Raw genomic sequence first — 12,476 nt, 5'->3', positions numbered from 1 at the left:
CCAGAGTTGAATTCCTTTCTCTCAGTTTGATTACATTCAACACTTACTAGTTGATATTCACAATACGGCCAAGGTACCACGTCTGCTGTTGGAAGGCAAATTAGAGATGAGTTTGGTCCTTGATTTCAAGCTATCTCTATCTCTATTATCTGAAAGTGAAAGTGTTAGTCACTCAGTCGTGGCCTACTCTTTGTAACTCCATGGACCATATAGCCTGCCAGACTCCTCTGTCCATGGAATTCTCCAGACAAGAATACTGGAGTGGGGTGCCATTCCCTTCTCTAGGGGATCGTCCCCACTCAGGGATGGAACCCAGGTCTCCTGCATTGCAGGCAGACTCTTTACTGTCTGAGCCACCAGGGAAGCCTACCTATCTATTAATACCTTCCTACCTACGATCTCTATCTATAGAAAGATAAATGGTGTGGTACATATATATGGGATAGATACATACATACAAAAATAAATAAATACAGACACACACATAGAGATATATATTCTGATGAGAGTAGAGGGGGAGAAGAGGCTAAAAGAAGTAATGGAGAAATAAAATGGAAGCCTCTTGGCACATATGCTTTGCAGACACACACACAAAGTGCCTTAGTGTTCAGGAAAGGAGTATTCGTGTGTAATACTGCTGGGGGATCGTGACCTCGCCAGCACTTCATGATCTGCCTTCCTCCTCTTCTCCAGCCCAGTCTCACAGACATCCCCCCAGTCCTATGTCAGCTACGTTCACTTTCTTTCAGTTCTTCGTCTTTTTTTTTTTGAGTAATTGTATTTATTTTGACTGTCCTGGGTCTTCACTAGTTGCAGTGCCTGGGCTCCTCATCGCGCTGGCTTCTCTTGTTGTGCAGCACGGGCTCTAGAATGCTCAGGCTTCAGCAGTTGCAGCTCCCAGGCTCCAGAGCACGGGGCCAACAAATGTGTTGCATGGGCGTGGGTGCTCCGTGGCACGTGGGATCTTCCCAGATCAGGGATCGAACCTGCGTCTCCTGTGTTGGCAGGTGGATTCTTTACCACTGAGCCACCAGCGAAGCCCTCTTTCGGTTCTTCTAACCAACCCTGACCCTTCCACCCCAGGACCTTGGAACATGCACTTCCCTCCACCTGGAACAGCATGCCTTACTCATCATCACCTCAGAAAGCCTCCCTGGGTCCTAGGGCAGGCGTCAGACTCCCCACTATTCTCACCACCCCCTACATCCTGGCCGTACTCCTCACAATTGTGTTAAACAACCAACGTAAAATTAGATGCTCAGAGACTCTGGCCTTGCCCAGAGGAAAGAAGTTTGTCTTGGTCATCAGTATACTCCCAGACCCTGGAACAACATCTGGTACATAGTAGGTACTCACTGAATATTTTTGAAGGGATTAATAAACATGGCATTTAAGATTCATTCTCCTATCTTCTCCCTTTTCTCTCTTCCAGCCCAGTTTTCCTTTTATTTTTTTTACCCCTTACCTCTCCTAACGTTCTTTTCTCTTGGTTCTGCACAGCTTAAGAGTCCCGCTGTGGTCTGCTGGAGCTGTCCCATGAATTGAGAGACGATCCCTCCTTTGTTTACTTCTGGAGGTCTCATTCTGGGAGATAACAATGTAGTGTTGCAAGATACCCCTTGGGGTTTGTCTGAGAGGAAATGCTGCTTAAACTGTGACTTGAGGACAGGAGCAGCAGCACCACAGGGGAACTTGTTTGAGTCTAAGCCTGCCTGTGGGGCGGGGGCTCAATCTTGCATTATTTACTTATTTATTTTGTTTTGTTTTCTTTGAGGCATGCAGAATCTTGGTTCCCTGACCAAGGACTGAAACTGCGCCCCCTGCAGTGATATGTGCCTGTGTTAGTCACTCAGTCATATCTGACTCTGTGACCCGATAGACAGACTGCAGCAAGCCAGGCTTCCCTGTCCTTCACCACCTCCCAGAGTTTGCTCAAACTCCTGTCTATTGAATCAGTGAAGTTATCTAACCATCTCATCCTCTGTTGCCCCCTTCTCCTCCTGCCCTCAATCTTTCCCGGGATCAGGATCTTTTCCAATGAGTCGGCTCTTCACATCAGGTGGCCAAAGTCCTGGAGCTTCAGCTTCAGCATCAGCTGAAGGTTGATTGGGAGGCAATGAAAGAAAGATAAGAGAACTTCCAGAACTCAGAAGGGGACATCTTCAGACCAAGATGCTCTTCTGACACCTGGGAAAAGAAAGAGGAGGAGGAAAGGTTGGATGGGGTGTCTCAGATGGCATTTGTTTGTTTATTCATTTATTTATTACTTATAATTTCTTTAGCTGCACCAAGTCTTGGTTGTGACACACAGGATCTTTAGTTGTAGCTTGTGGGCTCTAGCCCGAGACCCCCTGCATTGGGAGTGCAGAGTCTTAGCCACTGGACCGCCAGGGAAGTCTCTCAGATGGCAATGTTTTTCATACAAAGTCTTGGCAGACCCAGCAGGCGAGCTCTAGAGCAAAGAGCAAAGACTCTTTCAGGTTTGCAGAGTTCTGCACTGAGCAGAAACCAAACCAGCCAGGTCCCTGTAACTCTGCAGTGCTCTGTCATTGCCAGGGGGCTCCTCGGGAGGATGGAAACCAGGCAGAGTCAGGAGGTGACAGCAGCTGGGGGCTGTCAGCCAACTGCATCCTTTGAAGCTAAAAAGCAAGTTCTTTCTCTAAGGACAATCCTGCTCTATTCCCCATGGCAGACACTGTGACATCTGAAGGTAATTTTACAAGAAACCTATGAAGGCTAGGAAATGTCTGGAAAGCAGATTTAAGAAAGTGCCACATTAAAGGCCTGACTTCTGGGCCCTTCTAGGACTGTTTATGCGGTGCTGTTATTCTTCAGGACACAGTCTCCCTGAGGCCCCTGGAAGACAAGGTCCAAGAAACTCTTCCCCTTAGGGAGCCTGAGGAGAGCCTGTGTGAACCAACATGGCATCTCTCTATTTATAAGATGTGTGGGTCAGTGAACAAGAGAGGACCCAAAGGTCTCTGAGCCTGTCTCCTAACAGCTCTGCAGTTCCAGCCTTCCCAGGGCAGACCTGATCTCGACTGGCAACTTCAGAGTCAGAGAAGAAAAAAAAAAAACGAACCCAAACAAATGGAGCAGAAACAGCACAGATCTGGGGAGGGGTGTGCAAGGTCCTGATGATATCCAATGATGCCTTTACACACTCATTTTCACTTTCACGCCCCTTTCTCACTTGTGCACATCTGCAAGGACAGCCGACCATACATGCAGAGTTGCACACAATGAAAACGTTTGTCTGTGCCAAATGAATATTCACCCTCGAGTTCACTTAACAAAACCACGTGGACACACACTCCTCTGACCCTGACACCAGTTTGTGAGTTTACACTCTGCTATTCCAACTCACACTCATGCCCCAGCATCAAGCTTTCAAAAAATCCTTTGTGTGCGATGCTTACACAAACAAGAGAGTATGACATTACATACAAAAGCCCCAACAACCTACAGAAACAGAAACAGACAATCAAACAGACATTCAAAACACAGAGATTTTAGGGTAGATTAAAAATATCTGGAGGCTGTGCCTGGAATGGCTTGAAAACATGCCTTGAAGGCTATTTCTCTCTTGGCTACGGATGCTAACACCTAGGGCTGCGACGGAGCAAAATGCCTGATTTCCTAACCCAGAAGCACTTAGGGGGTCATCTTAGCCATCCTCCAGCCTCCTGCAGAAGGGACTAAAGTCATTAAGTCAGATGGTAAGGGGGAGAGAGTACTTGTATCCTTGTATCCTGGAAAGGGGTCGCACATTTCTATAGAGGAGTGGAGTGGGGGGAATAGGGGCCCAAACTCTGCTTGCTGCTGCTAAGTCGCTTCAGTGGTGTCCAACTCTGTCCGACCCCATAGATGGCAGCCCACTAGGCTCCTCTGTCCCTGGGATTCTCCAGGCAAGAACACTGGAGTGGGTTGCCATTTCCTTCTCCAATGTATGAAGGTGAAAAGTGAAAGTGAAGTCGCTCAGTTGTGCCCAGACTCTTAGCGACCCCATGGACTGCAGCCCACCAGGCTCCTCTGTCCATGGGATTTTCCAGGCAAGACTGGGTTTAAATCCCAGCTTTGCCACTTTCTACTGTGTGACCTCAGGCAAGTTAATCAACTTCTCTGTGTCTCATTCTCCTCACCTATAAAAGTGGGGATAATAATATTACCGAGAAAATAGGTTACTGAGAGACTAGACCAGCCAATATTTGTGAAGTGCTGAGAGTGGGCCTACTATAGCAGAAGAGCAAAGTGAGTATCGGTTTTTATTCTACTCCTGAGAATTCTCCACCCTGGGGCTCCCAGGCTCCCTCCCCTGGAGTGCCCCACCCCATCTCCCTACACAAGCCTCCTTGCAGCCGCCAGCTCCTAGCTTCCACCTGCAGGAACTGCTCTTTCCCAGGTCTTTCTCCCTCCTCCCCTTCCCTGTTCCTGGTTCCTACAAATGAGATTGGTGGAGAGAGCGGTGGTTGTGTGTGTAGGAATAGGAAGCCGGACAGCCAGTCTCCAGTCTCAGCTGCCTGCCTGGGGAGCTGCCAGGCTCCGCGTGCTTGGCTGACCACCCCTGTCTGCCCTGGGAATCAGGGCTTTCCCAAGGGCAGGGGCAGGGAGGTGCTGTGAGGTGAATTCTCTGTCAGCTACCTTCTGGTGCAAATATAAGTAGGGAGATGGGAAGAGACAGCTTCTCCACTCTCTGAAGATACATATATATCTAGAATACTGGAGTGGGTAGCCGTTCCCTTCTCCAGGGGATCTTCCTGACCCAGGGGTCGAACAGAGGTCTCCCACATTGCAGGCAGAGTCTTTACCTTCTGAGTCACCGGGGAAGCCTATATATATATATATATATATATATATATATATATATATATATATATATATATATAATATTTATAATTATATATTATATAATTATATATTATATAATTATATATTATAATTATATATTATATATATATAAAATATATATATATATATTTTTTCTCTCAAGGCCCATAGCTCCGCCTCTCATCCTCCTGTTTGTAATTTTTCCCAAAGAAGAGAGAACCGTTATTCCTCCAAAGGACCGCCTTCTCTCGAACCCCGGCTCATCCTGACGTCGCATCTCTCCAACACAGGAGGATTCATTTCCTGAGAGTCCACTCGGCAATCAGCGGGTTCCCAGGTGAACTGAAATCCAGAACTATTCTCATCTGGCCGCCCTGGGAGTTGGTTGCAGCGCTCTCGGTACAACCTGTTCCTCCATCCTCTCCTCTCCCCTCCCAGGCTGCGCCCAGCTCAGCTCCTCCCGCCCTCGCCCGGAGGCCCCAGCTGCGCCCCCAGGGAGACACTTGCGGCCTCAGGGCCCCGAGGGGAGGCGGGAGGAGGACGGGAGGGCAGGGGGAGGCGGGGAGCCACGCGGGGTGGAGGCCGGGCCTGCGGCTGGAGGTTGCCTCGGCTGGAAGGCGGCTTTTGGCTGCTTGGTAACCGGCTGCCAGAGCCGAGCGAGGCAGAGCGCAGGGCAGCGGCTTCTTGACGTCAGGACCCAGCGAGGGGACCGCGCCAGCCACCCAGCCCGCCCCACAGCGGGGCCGGCCGCCGGCGGGAGAGGAGTCCGGCGCGGGGCGCCCTGCGGGGTGAGGGGGGCGCGGGAACCGGTCCGCAGGGGCGCAGCATGCCCCCCGCCCCCGGGCCATGGAGATCGCCCTGGTGCCCCTGGAGAACGGCGGTGCCATGACCGTCAGGGGAGAAGAGGAGGCCCGGACCACGGCGGGTCAGCTCCGCTGTCCCGCGACGGCCGCGCTCAGCGACGGACCCAAGCAGCCGGCGCCCAGGAGGCGCAGCGGCGCGGAGAGGGGCGCGGACCCGGGAGGCCGGCCGGCGCCACCACCGCGCCAGGAGCTGCCCCGGGCTAGCCCGCGGCCTCCGGAGGAAGAGGAGGGGGAAGGCGACCCCGCCCTGGGCGTGGCGGGGGACCAGGTGCTGGGCCCGGGGTCCCTCCATCACCAGCGCGTCCTCATCAACATCTCGGGGCTGCGCTTCGAGACGCAGCTGGGCACCCTGGCGCAGTTCCCCAACACGCTCCTGGGGGACCCGGCCAAGCGCCTGCGCTACTTCGACCCGCTGAGGAACGAGTACTTCTTCGACCGCAATCGGCCCAGCTTCGACGGCATCCTCTACTACTACCAGTCGGGGGGCCGGCTGCGCAGGCCAGTCAACGTCTCCCTGGACGTGTTCGCAGACGAGATCCGCTTCTACCAGCTGGGGGACGAGGCCATGGAGCGCTTCCGGGAGGACGAGGGCTTCATCAAGGAGGAGGAGAAGCCCCTGCCCCGCAACGAGTTCCAGCGCCAGGTGTGGCTGATTTTCGAGTACCCGGAGAGCTCGGGCTCTGCACGGGCCATTGCCATCGTCTCGGTCCTAGTCATCCTCATCTCCATCATCACCTTCTGCTTGGAGACGCTGCCCGAGTTCCGGGATGAACGCGAGCTGCTGCGCCATCCCCCGGGCCCCCACCAGCCCCCGGGACCCCACAAGGGGCCCAATGGCAGCGGGGCCGCAGCGCCCCCTTCCGGCCCCACGGTGGCACCTCTCCTGCCCAGGACCCTCGCCGACCCCTTCTTCATCGTGGAAACCACTTGTGTCATCTGGTTCACCTTCGAGCTGCTGGTGCGCTTCTTCGCCTGCCCCAGCAAGGCCGAGTTCTCTCGGAACATCATGAACATCATCGACGTGGTGGCCATCTTCCCCTACTTCATCACCCTGGGCACCGAGCTGGTGGAGCAGCAGCAGCCGGGGGGCGGGGGCGGCCAGAACGGGCAGCAGGCCATGTCCCTGGCCATCCTCAGAGTGATCCGCCTGGTCCGCGTGTTCCGCATCTTCAAGCTGTCCCGCCACTCCAAGGGGCTGCAGATTCTGGGCAAGACGCTGCAGGCCTCCATGCGGGAGCTGGGCCTGCTCATCTTCTTCCTCTTCATCGGGGTCATCCTCTTCTCCAGCGCCGTCTACTTTGCAGAGGCCGACAACCAGGAGACCCATTTCTCCAGCATCCCAGATGCCTTCTGGTGGGCGGTGGTCACCATGACTACAGTGGGCTATGGGGACATGAGGCCCGTCACCGTGGGGGGCAAGATCGTGGGCTCCCTGTGTGCCATCGCCGGGGTCCTCACCATCGCCCTGCCCGTGCCTGTCATCGTCTCCAACTTCAACTACTTCTACCACCGGGAGACGGACCACGAGGAGCAGGCAGCCCTTAAGGAAGAACAGGGCGGACAGAGCCAGGGGACTGGACCGGCCGGCGGAGGCCAGCGAAAGGCTAGCTGGAGCAAGGGGTCCCTCTGTAAGGTGGCAGGGTCCTTGGAAAATGCGGATGGCTCTCGAAGGGGCAGTTGCTCCCTGGAGAAGTGTAACCTCAAGGCCAAGAGCAATGTGGATTTGCGGAGATCGCTGTATGCCCTCTGCCTGGACACAAGCCGGGAGACAGATTTGTAAGGGGGTCCCAGGCTGACAGCTAGCCATGGGCTGGGGACAGCAGAGGCCTTCTGACCCTGGGGATCTACTTGACACCACAGAGTATTTCAAGCCCACCCTGGTACCTGGGTCTGTCCCTCTTCTCTCACTGCTCCCCTCCTGCCTCCCCGTCCACCTTGATCCCCTCATTTTTCCTCTTCTTTCCATGACCCCAAGGGTCGCCTATTTTTAAAAACTACCACATTCCATGACGCAGGAGCTGTTGAAATGGTGAGCGCTGTGAGATGGATGTCTTTGTAGCCAGTTTCCTACATCCAGCAGAGGGACAACCCAAACAAAAATGACTTTAAATAGCCCAGATCTCCAGGGATTTTGTAAAACCCCTCCTCACATCCCTGTGCTCCAGATTTGCTTTACAGATGATTATATTTGTGTATAAGGGGAAATAGTATTTTTATGGCTGGAGAGTGGATTTTTGTACCGCAGTTCAGATGGAGATATTTTGGATATATTTTCAAGACATATGTTGTATTTATGGAAGAGATGATGTTCTCCTGCGAAACTTACAGCCGGAGACCCTGGTCCGGCCGTTCTAGGTCCTGTGTCAGTAAGCCTGTCTCTTTCCTGAGATGTCATGTCTGTGCTTCGTGTCTAAGGCAGGCAATGCTCTGGAAGAAAGGCAAGTCTAACTTTTTTCTGTGCGCCTTAAACAATTCTTGTAACTTCCTTCAAAAAGCATTTTCATGATGTAGGAGGAAGACCTCTGATAATTCATCCTTTTGAATTTTTATCCCAGGAAATAAAATGTTACTCGATTAAGGCAAGCGTTAGTTTTTCTACAGCTGATGTATCTTTGGAAATTAAAAAAAATAAATAGTCTGTCCGTCACTGTTTATGGTTCTGGAGTCAGAGCAAACTTGACTGGGGTGGAGGAGGGCTTGGAAAGCTCATGGTTTGATCACTGACATCTCTTTGCTGGGCCCCCTCTGTGCCTTGAAAGCAAAGGGGTGGATTCTGTTTGTCTCAGGTGGTTAGAACACAGACACTCCCGGATGGCATTAGACCCAGCCGTCAGCGTGGTGTGTGGATGGAGTTAAAAGGCAAACGATGACCAGATCCTCCCCTCCTCCCTCCTGCCCGAAGCCCTGCTGCCGTCTCCTGGGGCTGGGTTTCCCAGCCTTTGTCTGCAGGTTTTAAGCCCTACTTAACATGATTCTCAGTTCTGAGAAACAAGCCTGGCTCTCCTGGACAGGAGACCTCTCCGAAAAAGTGTAGCCCTGGTGGGAAAATCACAGAGGGAGGAGGCTGCACCTTATTATTATATTCTCCCCCCGCACCCCCCCCACCAAACCATGGTGAAGCAGAGAAGGATGAATTGCCTTTGTAGCAGATGGAGGCAGAGAGAGGCTGGAAGGATTTGTTTGTCCATATTAAGGGCTGATTTCTACAGATTGTAACCTTGCCCTGAGTAATCTCTAAATTCACAACAAATCCCTTTGTTCCCTTGTCATCGGATGATACTGACAAAACATTACGGCAGGTGTAACGCTGGCTGCAACGTCTCTCTGGGCTTAGCTATCCACCAGGGGTTCCTGATTCCTGCTGGTTTTTTTTTTTTTTTTTTTTCCTGCTGAACAATCCAAAGACTGGTGGTTTGGCATCCTCACCAGGGTGGGCTGGTGGTCCACAACCACATGGACCCCGTAACCTCAATGAGCTTGATGACTAGTTGTGGGGCACATTCAAGTCTGGGAGATGGAGGCGAGGAGGAGGATCTAGGAGATTGATGTCTGAGGTTTGTGGATTTAAACGAGATGCCCACGCAGGAGTAAAAGCCTGTCTGTGACTGCCTGGAGTCATTTCCAGCCAGGAACTGTGAACATATCAGAGAAGGAAGCAGAAGGACTGTGCCTGGGGCTCTGTTGTTTCACATTACATGCAGAAATCAAGGAAGGCGAGCAGGGACACGCTGTTTATTTGTAACTTACAATCCTCCTAAAAGCAGGGCCTCTTGCCCGAGCTCTCCTCCACATCGTCTCACCTCCAAGCCCTCTGTGGCTTCCCAACTAATGTGGTTTAATGCACCCCTCCTGGCTGGGATGGGGTCACCCCTTCGGTTCCACTGTCCCTTGAAGATAAAAGAGAAGGTGTCACCCTTGCCCTGAAGGCCATTTCCTTTAGGCTTGAGCCACAAAGAGAGAACTGTGGCCACCCAGGCTTCGGATGAGTCCAGGTACCTGGCCGGTATTGGTCCAAAGAGATTGAACGGCTCTTTAGATTGTCTGGTAAAAGGTACAAGCTTATACAAAACCTTGGGGATGGAGGGGCGGGAATGAGAGCGTGTGTCTCTATTTGGTGTGGGATGAGGGGCGCTGTCCACAGGTTTATGAGGGGGATGCGGGTGGTTCCAGAGGGACCTCAGTCCTCTGTTGCATCCCCGAGGCTAGTGGTACCCATCCTGGGGCACTGGGAGGGCCCCCAAGGGCAGTGCAGGTATGTCAATCTGTCTTCTCGGTGCACCTGTTGCTATGGTTCTGGAAACGGGTCCCCGGTTTCACTCTCACCATCATAGCTGTTTCTCTGCTCACGTGATTGGCAGGAAAGGAGTGTGAATGTCAAGTCTTACCCAGGTCACCTGAGGCAAGCAGGCCCTTCCTGTCCTCTCTCCCTCTCCCCTTCACTGCCGTCCTTGATTTTCCTTCCGGAGGAGATTAGATCTAATAGTCCCAGCCAAACCTTTATCCAGATGTTGCTTCTTGGCTCCCACAGCAGGAAACCATCCCTGGGTTTATAATCTACCAGCCTTGGCAGCCTCCAGGCTTCCCAGGTGGCGCTAGTGGTAAAGAACTCACCTGCCAGAGCAGGCGACTCGAGTTCAGTCCCTGAGTAGGGAAGATCCCCTGGAGGAGAGCATGGCAACCCACTCCAGTATTCTTGCCCGGAGCATCCCATGGACAGAGTTGCCTGGCGGGCTACAGTCTGTAGGGTTGCAAAGAGTAGGACGTGACTGACGCGACTTAGCACGCACCCGCCCAGCAGGGATGGACTGGTGTGGTGCCTTTATCTAAGGACAGCTGCTCTCCTGCAGAGCATGTGGCTCTGGTTTTTTTTTTACCACCTACTTTTTCTTCTCCTGCTCTTATGCTGGGGGAACCCTGATCAAGGACAGGTTCAGAAAGAAAAAGTCTTATGCTTTAAAGCCCCAGCTCCCTGACCTTCCCTGCCTGGGATATTCCCTGGAGGGAAAATGAAACAGAAGACCAGCCCTTGAGAAATCTTCCTGTGGGGTTAGACTGTGACTTATTCTCTTGTTAATGATGGGAGCACTTCCTGGTGGGGAGGAGCCACAGCAAAGTGTCTCTCTGGGTGTGGAGGGCCCCCTCCAGAGATGGCAGGCCATGCACACTGAATGTGACCCTGGCGTGCTCTCCGCTGGGCCTGACCTCAGCAGCACACATCTGCTCTACAGCTGCTCTGCATGCTGGGCATCCTGGGACGTCTATGAAGATGCTGTCCTTGCCTTCATCTGCTTCCAATCCTATGATCCTCAAGTCATGCAGGACAGGGGGTGATCAAGTGCCTTGTACTGATTCCAAAAGGAAGTGGGATGGGTCCGGAGTGGGAGGGCAAAGAGGAATAGAGAGAGACGGGCCTCTGGAAATTTTGAAGGGTAGCTGGGTAGAGGGAAGGACAGTCGGGTTGGGGGAAGTGGGTGGGAGGAGTGAGCTGGAGAATGGCCACCTTGTCCACATCATTGTCATGTCGGGGTGGAGTCCAGGGCTGCAGGCTGCTGCCTCTCCCCAGAGGAGGAGGGCATGGCAATCCTCTCCAGTATTCTTGCCTGGGACATCCCACGAACAGAGATACCTGGCGAGCTACAGTACGTAGGATCGGAAAGAGTGGGACATGACTGAAATGACTTAGCTTGCACACACACACTTGCCTCTCCCCAGGAGCAGACCATAGTAGGAGTCCTGATTTTATCAATGGTAGAAGGACTCAGCAATTTTTAAAGCAGGGATTGGCAAAAACTCTGAAAAGAGCCAGATAGTGACTATTTTAGGCTTCGTAGTCCAGCAGGCAAAATTGAAGCTATTATTGTACTTATATAATCACTGAAAATGTAGCCATTGAAAAACGTTAGAATCAGTCTCAGCTCGAGAGCTGCACCTCCCTGTCATAACCATTATCTGTCACACCGCGGCTGCCTCCTGGGCATCCAGGCGTGGCTGTGAAGCCCGGACCTGGCTCCCTGATTTGATTTTCCTTCACTGAACTTGCGTTTCTTGCAAATGCCAGCCCTGGCTTAAGAAGGGGATCACAGGCTGGGGTTTCCCAGACCATCGAAGGCTTGGTTATAAAGATGGAGCTCATTTCTATCTCCTTGTAAACGTTAGAATTCTCTAGGTGGCTGTAGGACAGCTTGCTTTATTTCTAGGGAGGAGGAAGAAAAAGCCAAGCTGGACATCCTGCCCGGGGCTCTGGGCATTGGCTTCTCCCCCTGCACCTGGTGGAAGTGGGCCAGGGGCCAGGGCATAGCCTCCTTCTCCTTTGGCCTAAAGTGTTTTCCTGGGTGTGACATCACCCTGGGAGCCTTGAGGCAGTCCTTGCCTTGGCCCTCTTCAGCTGCCTCCTCCTATTGTAGAGATGGGCCTGAGTTTGTGGGTAGAGGACCCGTGTGATGTGCATGGAAGGAAACATATGAATCAACTCCAGGCACAGGCCTCCGGACAGAGCAAGACACTTGCCAGTTTCCCCTTTAATTGGCCGGTGACTTCTAATGTCAGACTTTGCAGCAGGTGATGTTTTGGCAGGAAGGAATGTTACAGATCATCTGGTGGGTTCTAATCATTTTACAGATGAACAGACTGTGAGGCCCAGAGGGAAGAGGCTCCTTACTCAACCAAGGTCACCATAAAATCCACTGGAACTGGAATCGTCTCCCCAACTCCTTGGCTGGATTTCTCTGCTCCCTCTGGAAAGTTTCCCTGTTCTCATTAAAGCTGACCTCCCCCCTCTCCCATCCC

General features: G+C 52.5%; 1 protein-coding gene across 1 annotated transcript; it reads left to right on the top strand.

Annotated features, from left to right (window-relative positions):
• Window positions 1–5,592: 5,592 nt before the first annotated feature.
• On the top strand, window positions 5,593–8,337 carry KCNA5 (potassium voltage-gated channel subfamily A member 5). Its single transcript, XM_052640304.1, has one exon. The coding sequence runs from the start codon at window positions 5,674–5,676 to the stop codon at window positions 7,468–7,470; it is 1,797 nt and encodes a 598-aa protein (XP_052496264.1). The 5' UTR covers window positions 5,593–5,673; the 3' UTR covers window positions 7,471–8,337.
• The last annotated feature ends 4,139 nt before the right edge of the window (window positions 8,338–12,476 follow it).

This window comes from Budorcas taxicolor, chromosome 5 (genome assembly GCF_023091745.1).
Source record: "Budorcas taxicolor isolate Tak-1 chromosome 5, Takin1.1, whole genome shotgun sequence".
Taxonomy (NCBI): Eukaryota; Metazoa; Chordata; class Mammalia; order Artiodactyla; family Bovidae; genus Budorcas; species Budorcas taxicolor.
Note: the sequence above shows the minus strand (reverse complement) of the source record. Positions and strands in the feature narration are given on the sequence as shown.

Coding starts and splice junctions, on each gene's coding strand:
- KCNA5 (XM_052640304.1), top strand. CDS start 5,674: ATGGAGATCGCCCTGGTGCCCCTGGAGAACGGCGGTGCCATGACCGTC.